The 18,676-nt window shown below is 49.9% G+C and overlaps 1 protein-coding gene across 2 annotated transcripts in view; it reads left to right on the forward strand.

Moving 5' to 3' along the window:
• Positions 1-871: 871 nt before the first annotated feature.
• The window catches only part of LOC134909900 (cingulin-like protein 1), a 288,659-nt gene continuing 270,854 nt past the window's right edge, over positions 872-18,676 (forward strand). Inside the window, exons 1-2 of one of the 2 annotated variants that reach the window (XM_063917267.1) lie at positions 872-1,036; positions 2,532-2,626. In XM_063917267.1, the coding sequence (XP_063773337.1) occupies positions 2,538-2,626 (89 nt within the window). In that variant the 5' untranslated portion in view covers positions 872-1,036; positions 2,532-2,537. The remainder of the gene's footprint in view (positions 1,037-2,531; positions 2,627-18,676) is intronic. The other variant, XM_063917268.1, reaches the window with a different exon arrangement.

Consider the following 18,676-nt stretch of genomic DNA (forward strand, 5'->3'; position numbering starts at 1 on the left):
CGCTATTTCATTGGTAGTAAGCGCCGCTGCAGCATCCCCCTCTCCTTCTGTATTGGCTACCCGGCGCTGCTATGGATGCTGGGATGCGGTTCCTTCATCCCAGCATCCACAGCAGCGCCAGGCAGCCAATACGGAAGGAAAGGGGGATGCTGCAGCGGCGCTTACTACCAATGAAATAGCGCTGCTGCGGCTCCCTGCTCCCCCTCCCTCCTCCTCCTTCTCACCTCACTGCCTGCACCGAGAGGGAGATGCCAGCACGAGGAGCCTGTCACCGGGAGAGATGATAAGTATATCCCTCGCTCTTTCTCTCTCTCTCTCTCTCTCTCTCTCTCTCTCTCTCAGGGGGACACCGTCTGCCGCAATGTGTAAAAAGGGGTCCTGGCTGCCGCAATGTGTAAAAAGGGGTCCTGGCTGCCGCAATGTGTAAAAAGGGGGCCTGGCTGCCGCAATGTGTAAAAAGGGGGACTGGCTGCCGCAATGTGTAAAAAGGGGGACTGTCTGCTGTAATGTGTAAAAAGGGGACGCTGTCTGCTGTAATGTATAAAAGGGGCTCTACCTGGTGTAGTGGCGCTACTGTGCAGCGTAATTTGAATAATGTAGACTACTGTGCACCGTAGTATGAATTGCTATTATTTTGTGGCCACGCCCCTTCTCCGTGAAGCCACGCCCCTATACATGTTGCCCCTATCTTACATTGGTGGGGGGGCGCCACTGTCGTTTCTTGTACACAGCGCTAAAATGCCTAGTTACGGCACTGGTTGGGAGGTATGTCAATCATTGATAAATAAGGGCATTATTTTGATGTAACTGTTCATTAGCTTATTTACTGTGACTGTACTTTCTATATATGTAAGGTCAGGTTCTGTGCGCAGTGCCTTGCTGTTACTGCAGTAGTGATGCTGTGCGTGTGCCCACCCGCACAGGAAGTTTGTGCTGCCCGGGGCAACCACTATAGCGTCTCAGTAGCTAGCAGGAAGCCGGACAGTGACGCTCGCAGCTTCCCGGAGAGCAGAGGCAGAGCCGCGCTGGGGCCACGGTAATATATAATAATGTGTTCTGAGTCTGACCTTGTATGCCGACGCCCTGCTGCTGCCGCCGCCGCCGCTCACAATACGGTCGGAGCGCGCCGCACAATTGTTACTACACCGAGCAACAGGTCCCAGTGATTACTATCTGCCTGTGCATCAGCTGTAACACACACACGTAACTAAAAAAAAATATATCTGGTTAATGCTCTTTCATGTTTTATTCTTCCCTAATACATTTCTCTGGGTGTATTACGAGTGCCAGGCTGTCGGGATCCAGGCGCCTTGCATATCGGAGCAGTCGGCCAATGTCAGCAGCGGGGCAAGCGCAAAAGAGTCCCTTGCAGTCTCGCTGCGTTCGCCGCGCTGTGGGCACAGTGGCGCATTATTCTCCCTCCAGGGGTGTCGTGGACCTCCTAAGGGCTGTGACACACGCGCTGACTCCCGCCGCCTGGCAAAATCCTGGACGGCTTTTTCACGCTGCCGTGCTGCAGAGACGCATGCAGCACAATGTGTCCTTTCGCACGGCCCAGGCACAGCCGCCGGGTTGCATCCAGAAATATCCACTGGAAGGTCCGTCTGCCGTGCCGGAGCCGTGCCGTCTTTGTAGGCAGTCAGGGCCGGTTCTGTGATCTGTGGCGCCCCGGGCAAAATATGGGGGGCGTGGCTTCGATTGGGGGCGTGGTCAGCTCGCTGAAAGAAAAAATAAAAATAAATAAAAACTATACTTACCATCCCTGTTCCTGATCCAGACCCCCTCCGCCGGCGGCGCCGCTCTTCTCCTCTCCTCTGTTCTCTTCGATCTATGGGAGAGACGTTATTACGTCTCTCCCATAGAACAGCATAGACACTAGAGGTCAATTATGACCCCTAGTGTCTGTGCCACTATGCTGTGCGGTGCGCGATGACGTCATCGCGCATCGCACAGCAGAGGTCCTCAAGACGAAGGGAAACTAGACCGTAGCGTCTAGTTTCCCTTCATGGAGAGGACCTTTGCTGTGCGGTGCGCGATGACGTCATCGCGCACCGCACAACTAAGGTCCTCTCCATGAAGGGAAACTAGACGCTACGCGTCTGGTTCCCTTCAAAGCGGGGGGGCACAGCAGGGCACTACGGGGGGCACAGTGGCGGATCTTGCCCTGGTGCGGCGCCCTCCGGATGGCGCCGGCGCCCTCCGGAAGGCGGCGCCCCGGGCAAAAGTACCGCTTGCTTGTGGCAAGAACCGCCACTGTAGGCAGTGAACCGTGTTTGTGAATAAGAGCTTTCACACACGGTTTTTTTCCAAGCCGTGTCTGCTGCTGCGCATGCGCACAGCATTACACACCGCTCGAAGCCGTTGTGTGTGGAAAACCGGAGCGTGCGTTACAGCCCTTTGAGGGAAAATAGTTGTCGGTATCCCGGCGGCCGGTATATCGAGTGCCACCGCATTTCTCTATGTCATGAGACTAAATATTGGTGTAGTATATTTTTCCACACTCACCATAAATACTGTCCATTTTATTTTAGTTTAGTATGGATTCTACCAATTTCAAAGTGGAAGGAGAATATATCAAGAACCTGCAGCAGCAAATCTACTTCCTTGAACTGGAGGCAAATTTCCTATATCCTTCTCATCTTGTGTTGGCCTAATGCTAAAAATGGGAAATCTTGCTAAAATGTTTTGTTCATCTGTAAATAGTAACTAGACAATTTAACAAGGACATTTTCATTTAAGTTGACAGATTGACAGTTCAAAGAGTACATATATATATATATATATATATATATATATTTCTCTAACGTCCTAGAGGATGCTGGGGACTCCGTAAGGACCATGGGGAATAGACGGGCTCCGCAGGAGATAGGGCACTTTACGAAAGCTTTGGATTCGGGGTGTGCACTAGCTCCTCCCTCTATGTCCCTCCTCCAGACCTCAGTTTTACACTGTGCCCAGAGCGAGATGGGTGCACTGCAGGGAGCTCCCCGGAGTTCTCTGCCTAGGAAGCATTTTTGTTTGGATTTTTTCTACATTTTTACAGGGAGCACTGCTGGCAACAGGCTCCCTGCATCGAGGGACTGAGGAGAGAGGGGCAGACCTTCTTAATTGATAGGCCCTGCTTCCTCGGCTACTGGACACCATTAGCTCCAGAGGGGGTGAACGCAGGTTCTTACTGGGCGTCCACCCCCAGAGCCGCGCCGCCGTTCTCCTCACAGAGCCAGAAGAAACTAAGTCAGAAGACGTCTCAGGCGGCAGAAGCCTTCAGAGCTTCACTGAGGTAACGCACAGCACTGCAGCTGTGCGTCATTGCTCCCATACACCTCACATACTCCGGTCACTGTAAGGGTGCAGGGCGCAGGGGGGGCGCCCTGGGCAGCAATATAACACCTCTCTTATGGCAAAAGACAATATACATGTACAGGTGGGCACTGTACATGTATATAAAAGAGCCCCCGCCATTTTTTAATAACTTTGAGCGGGACTGAAGCCCGCCGCCGAGGGGGCGGGGCTTCTCCCTCAGCACTCACCAGCGCCATTTTCTCTCCACAGCACCGCTGAGAGGAAGCTCCCCGGACTCTCCCCTGCTTACACATGGTGAAGGGGTGTTTAAAAGAGAAGGGGGGGGCACATAATTGGCGGATAACATATTATACAGAGCCGCTGGGGAAAAACATTTTGTGTTGGTCTCCAGGGTCATTGCGCTGGGGTGTGTGCTGGCATACTCTCTCTCTGTCTCTCCAAAGGGCCTTAAAGGGGATACTGTCTTCAGAAAAGAGTTTCCCTGTGTGTGTGAAGTGTGTCGGTACGCGTGTGTCGACATGTTTGACGAGAAAGGTTAGACAAGGCTGAAGCTAGGGATCAGTCAGGTAGCCAGACCATGCCTGTCCCTGTGGCGCCAGGACCTTCGGGGCCTCAGAAGCGCGCCATATCCCAGATCGATGACACAGATACCGACACAGATACTGACTCTAGTGTCGACTATGAAGATGCAAAATTACAGCCAAAGGTGGCAAAAGGTATTCGGTACATGATTATTGCCATTAAAGAGGTTTTGCATATTACTAAGGAACCCCCTGTCCCTGACACGAGGGTACACATGTATAAAGGGAAAAAGCCTGAGGTCACCTTTCCGTCCTCATTTGAGCTGAGCGAATTGTGCCAAAAGGCTTGGGAATCTCCAGATAGGAGACCACAAGTTCCCAAAAGGATTCTTAGGGCGTATCCTTTTCCACAAACGGATAGGATACGATGGGAATCTTCGCCTAAAGTCGACAAGGCGCTGACACGTTTGTCCAAAAAGGTGGCACTGCCTTCGCAGGATACGGCTTCCCTCAAGGATTCTGCTTATCGCAGACAGGAAATTACCATGAAGCACATTTACACTCATTCCGGTACTATTGTTAGACCGGCTATGGCGTCGGCCTGGGTTTGTAGTGCTGTCGTGGCATGGGCAGATTCCTTATATACGGAGCTTGACACCTTAGATAGGGATGCCATTTTAATGACCGTAGAGCATATCAGGGAGGCTGCCTTGTATATGAGAGATGCTCAAAGAGACATTTGTTTACTAAGCTCCAGAATAAACGCTATGTCTATTTCTGCTAGGCGGCTCTTGTGGACCCGACAGTGGACGGGAGACGCCGATTCAAAGCGGCATATGGAGTCCTTGCCTTACAAGGGGGAGGAGTTGTTTGGAGACGGCCTCTCGGACCTTGTCTCTACTGCTATGGCTGGTAAGTCAAATTTCTTACCTTATGTCCCCCCGCAGCATACAAAAAAAAGACGTTGCCGGTTGGGCTTTCCACGGCCCCGAGAATTTTCACCAAGGTGATGGCAGAAATGATGGTGCTCCTGCGCAGGCAGGGTGTCACAATTATCCCATACTTGGACGATCTCCTCTTAAAGGCGAGATCTCGGGAGAAGTTGCTGGACAGCGTGTCTCTGTCCATGAAGACGTTGCAGTTACACGGCTGGATTCTCCATATACCGAAGTCCCAGCTAGTCCCTACAACACGTCTGACCTTTTTGGGCCTGATTCTGGACACAGACCAGAAAAAGTTTTTTCTTCCGATCGAAAAGGTTCAGGAGCTCATAGCCCTGGTCAGGAACCTATTAAAGCCAAAACAAGGTTTCAGTGCATCATTGCACACGGGTTCTGGGGAAGATGGTAGCTTCATACGAGGCCATCCCCTTCGGCAGGTTCCATGCGAGGACTTTTCAATGGGACCTCTTGGACAAGTGGTCAGGGTCCCATTTACAAATGCATCAAAGGATCACCCTGTCTCCCAGGACCAGGGTATCTCTCCTGTGGTGGCTGCACAGTGCTCTCCTACTAGAAGGTTGCAGATTCGGCATTCAGGACTGGGCCCTGGTGACCACGCACGCAAGCCTCCGAGGCTGGGGAGCAGTCACACTGGGAAGAAATTTCCAAGGTCTCTGGTCAAATCTAGAGACTTGTCTCCACATCAACGTCCTGGAGTTGAGGGCCATATACAACGCCCTGAGTCAAGTGGAGGAATTGCTTCGGGAAAAACCGGTTGTGATTCAGTCAGACAATGTCACGGCAGTGGCTCATGTAAACCGCCAAGGCGGAACGCGAAGCAGAGTGGCCATGGCAGAAGCGACCAGGATTCTACGCTGGGCGGAAGGCCATGTAAGCGCACTATCAGCAGTGTTCATCCCGGGGGTGGACAACTGGGAGGCGGATTTCCTCAGCAGGCACAACCTGCATCCGGGAGAGTGGGGACTTCATCAAGAAGTCTTCGCACAGATCAAGGGTCGGTGGTGGCTGCCTCAAATAGACATGATGGCGTCCCGTCTCAACAAAAAGCTAATGCGATATTGCGCTAGGTCAAGGGACCCTCAGGCGGTAGCGGTAGACACTCTGGTGACACCTTGGGTGTTCAGATCGGTCTATGTGTTTCCTCCTCTTCCTCTCATTCCCAAGGTGTTGAGAATAATAAGAATAAGCAGGGTCAGAACAATCCTCATTGTTCCAGATTGGCCACGGAGGACTTCGTGTCCGGAGCTGCAAGAGTTGCTCACAGAAGATCCGTGGCCTCTTCCTCTAAGGCAGGACCTGCTGCAGCAGGGGCCCTGTCTGTTCCAAGACTTACCGCGGCTGCGTTTGACGGCATGGCGGTTGAACGCCGGATCCTAGCGGAAAAAAGTATTCCGGAGGAGGTCATTCCTACCCTGATCAAGGCTAGGAAAGACGTGACGTCGAAACATTATCACCGTATATGGCGAAAATATGTTTCTTGGTGTGAGGCCAGAGCTGCTCCTACGGAGGAGTTCCAGTTGGGCCGTCTGCTTCACTTCCTTCAAACGGGAGTGAATTTGGGCCTAAAATTAGGGTCCATAAAGGTCCAAATTTCGGCCTTATCCATTTTCTTTCAAAGAGAATTGGCTTCTCTTCCTGAAGTACAGACTTTTGTGAAGGGCGTGCTGCATATTCAGCCTCCCTTTGTACCTCCGGTGGCGCCTTGGGACCTAAACGTGGTATTAAGTTTCCTCAAGTCACCTTGGTTTGAACCACTCAAAACAGTGGAGTTGAAATACCTCACTTGGAAAGTGGTCATGTTGTTGGCCTTAGCTTCTGCAAGGCGGGTTTCGGAATTGGCGGCTTTATCATATAAAAGCCCATACCTGATTTTTCACGTGGATAGGGCAGAGTTGAGGACTCGTCCTCAATTTCTGCCCAAGGTGGTCTCATCTTTTCATATGAACCAACCTATTGTCGTGCCTGTGGCTACACGGGACTTGGAGGATTCCGAGTCCCTGGATGTGGTCCGGGCTTTGAAGATTTATGTGACCAGAACAACTAGGATCAGGAAGACCGAAGCTTTGTTTGTTCTGTATGCGGCCAACAAGGTTGGCGCTCCTGCTTCAAAGCAGACTATTGCTCGCTGGATTTGTAACACGATTCAGCAGGCACATTCTTCGGCAGGATTGCCATTGCCTAAATCGGTTAAGGCCCATTCCACTAGGAAGGTGGGCTCCTCTTGGGCGGCTGCCCGGGGGGTCTCGGCACGCACTACAACTGTGCTGAGCTGCTACTTGGTCGGGGTCAAACACCTTTGCAAAGTTCTATAAGTTTGATACCCTGGCTGAGGAGGACCTCCTGTTTGCTCAATTGGTGCTGCAGAGTCATCCGCACTCTCCCGCCCGTTTGGGAGCTTTGGTATAATTTCCATGGTCCTTACGTAGTCCCCAGCATCCTCTAGGACGTTAGAGAAAATAAGATTTTACTTACCGGTAAATCCTATTTCTCGTAGTCCGTAGAGGATGCTGGGTGCCCGTCCCAAGTGCGGACTTCTTCTGCAAGACTTGTATATAGTTATTGCTTACATAAGGGTTATGTTATAGTTGATCGGGTTTGAACCGAGGCTATGTTATTGTTCATACAAGTTATACGGTGTGATTGGTGTGGCTGGTATGAATCTTGCCCTTAGATTTACAAAAATCCTTTCCTCGTACTGTTCATCTCCTCTGGGCATAGTTTCTCTAACTGAGGTCTGGAGGAGGGACATAGAGGGAGGAGCCAGTGCACACCCAGAATCCAAAGCTTTCTTAAAGTGCCCTATCTCCTGCGGAGCCCGTCTATTCCCCATGGTCCTTACGGAGTCCCCAGCATCCTCTACGGACTACGAGAAATAGATTTACCGGTAAGTAAAATCTTATATATATATATATATATATATATATATATATATATATATAATAAGAATTGACTCACCGGTAAGGACCATGGGGAATAGACGGGCTCCGCAGGAGACTGGGCACTCTAAGAAAGAATTAGGACTACTGGTGTGCACTGGCTCCTCCCTCTATGCCCCTCCTCCAGACCTCAGTTAGGGAAACTGTGCCCGGAAGAGCTGACACAACAAGGAAAGGATTTGGAATCCCGGGTAAGACTCATACCAGCCACACCAATCACACCGTACAACTCGTGATAACTATACCCAGTTAACAGTATGAATAACAACTGAGCCTCACTGAACAGATGGCTCAGAACAATAACTCTTTAGTTAGGCAATAACTATATACAAGTATTGCAGACAATCCGCACTTGGGATGGGCGCCCAGCATCCACTACGGACTACGAGAAATAGAATTACCGGTGAGTAAATTCTTATTTTCTCTGACGTCCTAGTGCAGTGGTTCTCAAACTCGGTCCTCAGGACCCCACACGGTTCACATTTTCCATGTCACCCAGCAGCTGCACTGTGTATCACCAACTGTCACATTTTAAAAATCTACAGGTGACCTGCAAAACATGGACCGTGTGGGGTCCTGAGGACCGAGTTTGAGAACCTGTGTCCTAGTGGATGCTGGGAACTCCGTAAGGACCATGGGGATTATACCAAAGCTCCCAAACGGGCGGGAGAGTGCGGATGACTCTGCAGCACCGAATGAGCAAACTCAAGGTCCTCCTCAGCCAGGGTATCAAACTTGTAGAATTTTGCAAACGTGTTTGATTCCGACCAGGTAGCAGCTCGGCAAAGTTGTAAAGCCGAGACCCCTCGGGCAGCCGCCCAAGAAGAGCCCACTTTCCTCGTGGAATGGGCCTTCACAGATTTAGGATGCGGCAGTCCTGCCGCAGAATGTGCAAGTTGAATCGTGGAGCAGATCCAGCGAGCAATAGTCTGCTTAGAAGCAGGAGCACCCAGCTTGTTGGGTGCATGCAGGATAAACAGCGAGTCAGTCTTTCTGACTCTAGCCGTCCTGGAAACATAGATTTTCAGGGCCCGGACTACATCCAGCAACTTGGAGGCCTCCAAGTCCCCAGTAGCCGCAGGCACCACAATAGGTTGGTTCAAATGAAACGCTGATACCACCTTAGGGAGGAATTGGGGACGCGTCCTCAATTCTGCTCTGTCCATATGGAAGATCAGATAGGGGCTTTTACAGGACAAAGCCGCCAATTCTGACACCCGCCTAGCCGAAGCCAAGGCCAAAAGCATGACCACTTTCCACGTGAGATATTTTAATTCCACGGTCTGAAGTGGCTCAAACCAATGTGATTTTAGGAAATCCAACACAACGTTGAGATCCCAAGGTGCCACTGGGGGCACAAAAGGGGGCTGAATGTGCAGCACTCCCTTAACAAACGTCTGAACTTCAGGCAGTGAAGCCAGTTCTTTTTGAAAGAAAATAGACAGGGCCGAAATCTGGACTTTAATGGAACCCAATTTTAGGCCCATAGTCACTCCTGACTGTAGGAAGTGCAGAAAACGACCCAGCTGAAATTCTTCTGTGGAGGCCTTCATAGCCTCACACCAAGCAACATATTTTCGCCATATGCGGTGATAAGGCTTTGCTGTCACATCTTTCCTAGCTTTTATCAGCGTAGGAATGACTTCAACCGGAATGCCCTTTTCCATCAGGATCCGGCGTTCAACCGCCATGCCGTCAAACGCAGCCGCGGTAAGTCTTGGAACAGACGGGGCCCCTGCTGTAGCAGGTCCTGTCTGGGAGGCAGAGGCCACGGGTCCTCTGAGATCATTTCTTGCAGTTCCGGGTACCAAGTCCGTCTTGGCCAATCCGGAACGATGAGTATAGTTCTCACTCCTCTCTTTCTTATTATCCTCAGTACCTTTGGTATGAGAGGAAGAGGAGGGAACACATAAACCGACTGGTACACCCACGGTGTCATTAGAGCGTCCACAGCTATTGCCTGAGGGTCCCTTGACCTGGCACAATATCTTTTTAGCTTTTTGTTTAGGCGGGACGCCATCATGTCCACCTGTGGCCTTTCCCAACGGTTTACAATCAGTTGGAAGACTTCTGGATGAAGTCCCCACTCTCCCGGGTGGAGGTCGTGCCTGCTGAGGAAGTCTGCTTCCCAGTTGTCGACACCCGGAATAAACACTGCTGACAGTGCTATCACGTGATTCTCCACCCATCGGAGAATCCTTGTGACTTCTGCCATCGCCATCCTGCTTCTTGTGCCGCCCTGTCGGTTTACATGGGCGACCGCCGTGATGTTGTCTGACTGAATCAGCACCGGCTGGTTTTGAAGCCGGGGTCTTGCCTGACTTAGGGCATTGTAAATGGCCCTTAGTTCCAGAATATTTATGTGTAGGGAAGCCTCCTGACTCGACCATTGTCCTTGGAAGTTTCTTCCCTGAGTGACTGCCCCCCAACCTCGGAGGCTTGAATCCGTGGTCACCAGGACCCAGTCCTGTATGCCGAATCTGCGGCCCTCTAGAAGATGAGCACTCTGCAGCCACCACAGCAGAGACACCCTGGCCCTCGGGGACAGGGTGATCAGCCGATGCATCTGAAGATGCGATCCGGACCACTTGTCTAACAGATCCCACAGAAAAATCCTTGCATGGAATCTGCCGAATGGAATTGCCTCGTAAGAAGCTACCATCTTTCCCAGGACTCGCGTGCAGTGATGCACCAACACCTGTTTTGGTTTCAGGAGGTCTCTGACCAGAGATGACAACCTTGGCCTTCTCCTCCGGGAGAAACACCTTCTTCTGTTCCAGAATCATACCCAGGAACAGCAGACGCGTCGTAGGAACCAGCTGCGACTTTGGAATATTCAGAATCCAGCCGTGCTGTTGTAGCACTTCCTGAGATAGTGCTACTCCGACCAACAACTGCTCCCTGGACCTCGCCTTTATAAGGAGATCGTCCAAGTATGGGATAATTATAACTCCCTTCTTTCGAAGGAGTATCATCATTTCGGCCATTACTTTGGTAAATACCTTCGGTGCCGTGGACAGACCAAACGGCAACGTCTGGAATTGGTAATGGCAGTCTTGTACCACAAAACGGAGGTACACCTGGTGAGGTGGGTAAATGGGGACATGCAGGTAAGCATCCTTGATGTCCAGTGATACCATGTAATCCCCTTCTTCCAGGCTTGCAATAACCGCCCTGAGCGATTCCATTTTGAACTTGAACCTCCTTATATAAGTGTTCAAGGATTTCAAATTTAGAATGGGTCTCACCAAACCGTCTGGTTTCGGTACCACAAACATTGTGGAAGAGTAACCCCGTCCCTGTTGAAGGAGGGGAACTTTTATTATCACTTGCTGGAGGTACAGCTTGTGAATTGCCGCCAGCACTACCTCCCTGTCCGGGGGAGTTGCTGGCAAGGCTGATTTGAGGTAACGGCGAGGGGGAGACGTCTCGAATTCCAGCTTGTATCCCTGAGATACCACTTGTAGAACCCAGGGATCCACCTGTGATCGAACCCACCGGTCGCTGAAGTTCCGGAGACGGGCCCCCACCGCCCCTGGCTCCACCAGTGGAGCCCCAGCGTCATGCGGTGGATTTAGTGGAAGCAGGGGAGGACTTTTGTTCTTGGGAACTGGCTGTATGGTGCAGCTTTTTCCCTCTACCCCTGCCCCTGGGCAGAAAGGACGCGCCTCTAACCCGCTTGCCTTTCTGGGGCCGAAAGGACTGTACCTGATAATACGGTGCTTTCTTAGGCTGTGAGGGAACCTGAGGTAAAAATGTCGACTTCCCAGCTGTCGCTGTGGAAACGAGGTCCGAGAGACCATCCCCAAACAATTCCTCACCCTTGTAAGGCAAAACCTCCATGTGCCTTTTAGAATCCGCATCACCTGTCCACTGCCGAGTCCATGATACTCTCCTGGCAGAGATGGACATTGCATTTATTCTAGATCCAGCCGGCAAATATCCCTCTGTGCATCTCTCATAGATAAGACTACGTCTTTAATATGCTCTATGGTTAGCAATATAGTGTCCCTGTCAAGGGAATCAATGTTATCAGACAGGGAATCAGACCACGCTGCTGCAGCACTGCACATCCATGCTGAAGCAATAGCAGGTCTCAGTATAGTACCTGAGTGTGTATATACAGACTTCAGGATAGCCTCCTGCTTTCTATCCGCAGGCTCCTTTAAGGCGGCCGTATCCTGAGACGCCAGTGCCACCTTTTTTGACAAGCGTGTGAGCGCTTTATCCACCCTCGGGGATGTCTCCCAGCGTAACCTGTCCTCTGGCGGGAAAGGGTACGCCATCAGTAACTTTTTAGAAATCACTAGTTTCTTATCGGGGGAAGCCCACGCTTCTTCACACACTTCATTCAACTCATCTGATGGGGAAAAAACCACTGGTTGCTTTTTCTCCCCAAACATAATACCCTTTTTAGTGGTACCTGGGTTAATGTCAGAAATGTGCAACACATTTTATATTGCCGTAATCATGCAACGGATGCCCCTTGTGGATTGTGTATATGTCTCATCCTCGTCGACACTGGAGTCAGACTCCGTGTCGACATCTGTGTCTGCCATCTGAGGTAGCGGGCGTTTTTGAGCCCCTGATGGCCTTTGAGACGCCTGGGCAGGCACTGGCTGAGAAGCCGGCTGTCCCACGGCTGTTACGTCATCCAGCCTTTTATGTAAGGAGTTGACACTGTCGGTTAATACCTTCCACATATTCATCCACTCTGGTGTCGACCCCGCAGGGGGTGACATCACATTTATCGGCACCTGCTCCGCCTCCACATAAGCCTCCTCATCAAACATGTCGACACAGCCGTACCGACACACCGCACACACACACAGGGAATGCTCTGACTGAGGACAGGACCCCACAAAGTCCTTTGGGGAGACAGAGAGAGAGTATGCCAGCACACACCACAGCGCTATATAAACAGGGATTTACACTACACAAAGTGATTTTCCCTATAGCAGCTATAATACACAGTTTTGCGCCTAAATTTAGTGCCCCCCCCCTCTCTTTTTTACCCTATTGAGCCTGGAAACTGCAGGGGAGAGCCTGGGGAGCGTCCTTCCAGCGGAGCTGTGAAGAGAAAATGGCGCCAGTGTGCTGAGGGAGATAGCCCCGCCCCTTTTTCGGCGGGCTTCTCCCGCTCTTTATATTAATATAATGGCAGGGGATTTTTACACATATATAGTTTTTTAGACTATATTATGTGTTTTTCTCTATCGTCCTAGTGGATGCTGGGGTTCCTGAAAGGACCATGGGGAATAGCGGCTCCGCAGGAGACAGGGCACAAAAAGTAAAGCTTTTCCAGATCAGGTGGTGTGCACTGGCTCCTCCCCCTATGACCCTCCTCCAGACTCCAGTTAGATTTTTGTGCCCGGCCGAGAAGGGTGCAATTCTAGGTGGCTCTCATAAAGAGCTGCTTAGAGAAAGTTTAGCTTTAGGTTTTTTATTTTACAGTGATTCCTGCTGGCAACAGGATCACTGCAACGAGGGACAGAGGGGAGAAGAAGTGAACTCACCTGCGTGCAACCCAGGGTGCCCCCCCCCCAGCGCCCTGCACCCATCAGTGACCGGAGTATGTGGTGTGCATGGGGAGCAATGGCGCACAGCTGCAGTGCTGTGCGCTACCTTAATGAAGACCGGAGTCTTCAGCCGCCGATTTCCAGGACGCTCTTCTGGCTCTGCAAGGGGGACGGCGGCGCGGCTCCGGGACCGGACGACCGAGGCTGGGCCTGTGTTCGATCCCTCTGGAGCTAATGGTGTCCAGTAGCCTAGAAGCCCAAGCTAGCTGCAAGCAGGTAGGTTCGCTTCTCTCCCCTAAGTCCCTCGTAGCAGTGAGTCTGTTGCCAGCAGATCTCACTGAAAATAAAAAACCTAATAAATACTTTCTTTTCTAAGAGCTCAGGAGAGCCCCTAGTGTGCAACCAGCTCGAGCCGGGCACAGATTCTAACTGAGGTCTGGAGGAGGGGCATAGAGGGAGGAGCCAGTGCACACCAGTAGTCCTAATTCTTTCTTAGAGTGCCCAGTCTCCTGCGGAGCCCGTCTATTCCCCATGGTCCTTACGGAGTTCCCAGCATCCACTAGGACGTCAGAGAAATATATATATATATACTAAAACAATAGGGGCATGCTTATCACATATACTGTAAGCCTCCTCCCGGAAAACACCCCTGCAATAGTGAGAGACACATAAACAATTGTCTGTATATTAACTTGAATTTTCAGGTAAGGATTTGCCCCTTACCAGGCTGCTTTTGAAAGACTACTAGATCCTGAAATTTACATTTCAGATCTAAGTCATGAATGTTAAATGCCTTGATCAGTTTTCCACTTTAGTTCTGTTATTATTGCATCTTTAGGACAGTGTCTTACTTTAAACCAGTCTCAGGTATGTGTCAAGGGGAATACTCTCATAGGGGTAAATTTACTAAAGCTTCAAAAATTGAAAAGCGGAGATGTTGCCCATAGCCACCAATCAGATTCTGTTTTCATTTTCTAGGATGCAATAGAGAAATGGGTATCCGGTCTTTAGGTCGACCACTGTTGGTAGACATGGTTACTAGGTCGACGTGTTCAAGGTCAACATTGCAAAAGGTCGACGTGAGTTTTTCACAACTTTTTTTTATTTTTTTGAACTTTTTCATACTTTACGATCCACGTGGACTACAATTGGGATCGGTAACCTGCCTTGCCCGAAGCGAGCCATATGAGGGAACACGGTGCACTAATTGGGGTTCCCGGTCACTCTACGAAGAAAATGACACCAATTTTTTTTTAAACACGTCGACCTTTTGTCATGTCGACCTAATGCCTGTGCCGACTTAGTTACTGTCAACCAATAGTAGTCGACCTAGACAATATCGACCTGGGTGTGGTTGACCTTATTATCCACACCTGAGAAATGATAGACAGAATATGATTGGTTGCTACGGGCAACATCGCTTTTCAATTTTGGAAGCTTCAGAAAATATACCCCATTGATGCTAGAGTCTTATGCGCACTTGATCTTTAACATTAATTTTAGAAACTGAATTCAGTTATTTAACTAATATATATATATATATATATATATATATATAGTTTTAGGAGCATGTGACAGTTTAAACTGTTCCAAAATGGCATTGACAATATTATAATTCCATTTACATTTAATGAATGAGTTGTCTAACCTGCCTTTTTATTTTAAATTCATCTCATCTCTTAATTATTTGAGTGAATATTACTTACTTTGTTCTCTGTTAAATACAGGTTCAAAATTAAAATCTGTAAAAAAAAAATAAAAAAAATAAAGGAAGTCCATACAAAATTAAAAAAATGTTAACCATCTAGTTATTCCATGCTACTAAGAGAAATTCCTGAAGGGACTGAGGGGGTGATTCAGACCTGATCTCTGGGCTACTAACTATCCTGCGATTAGATGGTCATCGCCCCAGGGGAGTGTAAATTCGGCGTGCAAGTGTGCGATCCCATGTGTACGCCGAGCTGCAAAAATCCACTGTGTGCAGTCTGTGTGCAGCCCAGGACTTATTCCTTCAGTGCGATCAGAAGAGGCTGATCAGGGCCGGAGCTGACGTCAGACACCCTCCCTGAAAACGTTTCAGAATGCCTGCGTTTTTCTGGACACTCCCTGTAAATGGTCAGTTACCACCCATAAACGGCCTCTTCCTGTCAATCACCTTGTGAACATCTGTGCGATCGGAAATTTCGCACCATCCTGTCGCTGACCGGCGATGCCTGTTGTTGTTAACCGAAGTACGTGCTCATTGCAGTGCATGTGCAGTTATGACCTGTTCGCCCGCTGTGCAAAAACGCACAGGAGCGATCGGGTCTGAATCACCCCGAGTCCATGCATGATGTAACGCAGCTCTGCATGGGTTTGAGCTGGTGCCCAAAATATATAGTAGAAAAATAATAAATCTGCAAAAACTGTGCTGTTAATAACCCGCAAGAAATAGATTCCCTTTGGGGTTTTCTCTAACGTCCTAGTGGATGCTGGGACTCCGTCAGGACCATGGGGATTAGCGGGCTCCGCAGGAGACAGGGCACATCTAAATAAAGCTTTTAGGATCACATGGTGCGTACTGGCTCCTCCCCCTATGACCCTCCTCCAAGCCTCAGTTAGGTTTTTGTGCCCGTCCGAGAAGGGTGCAATCTAGGTGGCTCTCCTAAAGAGCTGCTTAGACAAAGTTTTTTTAGGTTTAAATCTCAGTGAATCCTGCTGGCAACAGGATCACTGCATCGAGGGACTTAGGGGAGAGATTTCCAAGTCACCTGCGTGCAGGATGGATTGGAGTCTTAGGCTACTGGACACTTAGCTCCAGAGGGAGTCGGAACACAGGTCATCCTGGGGTTCGTCCCGGAGCCGCGCCGCCGACCCCCCTTACAGACGCTGAAGATCGGAGGTCCGGAAAGCAGGCGGCAGAAGACTCCTCAGTCTTCATGAAGGTAGCGCACAGCACTGCAGCTGTGCGCCATTGTTGCTACACGTCTCACTGATTCAGTCACAGAGGGTGCAGGGCGCTGCTGGGGGCGCCCTGGGCAGCAATATTAAATACCTTTAGTGGCGAAAAATACATCACATATAGCCATTAAGGCTATATGTATGTATTTAACCCAGGCCAGTTTTCTTAAAACCCGGGAGAAAAGCCCGCCGAAAAAGGGGCGGAACTTATTCTCCTCAGCACTCAGCGCCATTTTCCTGCTCAGCTCCGCTGGTGAGGAAGGCTCCCAGGATTCTCCCCTGCACTGCACTACAGAAACAGGGTAACAAAGAGAAGGGGGGCATAATTTGGCGATATTGATATATTAAAAGCGCCTATATCAAAAACAACACCTTCTAGGGTTGTTTATATACATTTATAGCGCTTTTGGTGTGTGCTGGCAAACTCTCCCTCTGTCTCCCCAAAGGGCTAAGAGGGTCCTGTCTTCGATTAGAGCATTCCCTGTGTGGCTGCTGTGTGTCGGTACGTGTGTGTCGACATGTACGAGGACGATGTTGGTGTGGAGGCAGAGCAATTGCCGGTAATGGTGATGTCACCCCCTAGGGAGTCGACACCGGAATGGATGGCTTTAGTTATGGAATTACGTGATAATGTTAGCACATTACAAAAGTCAGTTGACGAAATGAGACGGCCGGAAAACCAGTTAGTACCGGCTCAGGCGTCTCAGACACCGTCAGGGGCTGTAAAACGTCCCTTACCTCAGTCAGTCGACACGGGTACCGACACAGATGAATCTAGTGTTGACGGTGAAGAAACAAACGTATTTTCCAATAGGGCCACACGTTATATGATCACGGCAATGAAGGAGGCTTTGCAGATCTCTGATACTGCTGGTACCTCAAAAAGGGGTATTATGTGGGGGGTAAAAAAACTACCTGTAGCTTTTCCAGAATCAGAGGAATTGAATGACGTGTGTGATGAAGCGTGGGTTAACCCAGATAGAAAACTGCTAATTTCCAAGAAGTTATTGGCATTATACCCTTTCCCACCAGAGGTTAGGGCGCGCTGGGAAACACCCCCTAGGGTGGATAAGGCGCTCACACGTTTATCAAAGCAAGTGGCGTTGCCGTCTCCTGATACGGCCGCCCTCAAGGATCCAGCAGATAGGAGGCTGGAAACTACACTGAAGAGTATATACACACATACTGGTGTTATACTGCGACCGGCAATAGCCTCAGCCTGGATGTGCAGTGCTGGGGTAGTGTGGTTGGATTCCCTGACTGAAAATATTGATACCCTGGATAGGGACAGTATTTTATTGACTCTAGAGCAATTAAAGGATGCGTTTCTTTATATGCGAGATGCTCAGAGGGATATTTGTACTCTAGCATCAAGGGTAAGCGCGATGTCCATATCTGCCAGAAGAAGTTTATGGACGCGACAGTGGTCAGGTGATGCAGATTCCAAAAGGCATATGGAAGTATTGCCATATAAAGGAGAGGAATTATTTGGGGTCGGTCTTTCGGACCTGGTGGCCACGGCAACTGCCGGCAAATCCACTTTTTTACCTCAGACCCCCTCCCAACAGAAAAAGACACCGTCTTTTCAGCCGCAGTCCTTTCGCTCCTATAAAAACAAGCGACCAAAAGGACAGTCTTATCTGCCGCGAAGCAGAGGAAAGGGTAAGAGAGGGCAGCAAGCAGCCCCTGCCCAGGACCAGAAGCCCGCCCCGGGTTCTACAAAGCCATCAGCATGACGCTGGGGCTTTACAAGCGGACTCTGGAGCGGTGGGGGGTCGACTCAAGATTTTCAGCAATCAGTGGGCTCGCTCACAAGTGGACCCGTGGATCCTGCAGATAATATCTCAGGGTTACATGTTGGAGTTCGAAAGGTCTCCCCCTCGCCGGTTCCTAAAGTCTGCTTTACCAACGTCTCCCTCAGAAAGGACGTCGGTATTGGAAGCCATTCACAAGCTGTATTCTCAGCAGGTGATAGTCAAAGTACCCCTCCTACAACAGGGAAAGGGGTATTATTCCACACTATTTGTGGTACCGACGCCAGACGGTTCGGTAAGACCTATTCTAAACCTGAAATCCTTGAACCTGTACATACAGAAATTCAAGTTCAAGATGGAGTCACTCAGAGCAGTGATAGCGAACCTGGAGGAAGGGGACTTCATGGTGTCCCTGGACATAAAAGATGCTTATCTGCATGTCCCAATTTACCCCTCACACCAAGGGTATCTCAGGTTCGTGATACAAGACTGTCATTATCAGTTTCAAACGCTGCCGTTTGGGTTGTCCACGGCTCCTCGGGTCTTTACCAAGGTAATGACCGAAATGATGGTTCTTCTACGAAGAAAAGGCGTATTAATTATCCCTTACTTGGACGATCTCCTGATAAGGGCAAAGTCCAGAGAACAGCTGGAAGTCGGTGTAGCACTAACCCAGGTAGTGCTTCAGCAACACGGGTGGATTCTGAATCTTCCAAAATCTCAATTGACCCCGACAACACG

Source organism: Pseudophryne corroboree, chromosome 4, assembly GCF_028390025.1.
Source record: "Pseudophryne corroboree isolate aPseCor3 chromosome 4, aPseCor3.hap2, whole genome shotgun sequence".
Taxonomy (NCBI): Eukaryota; Metazoa; Chordata; class Amphibia; order Anura; family Myobatrachidae; genus Pseudophryne; species Pseudophryne corroboree.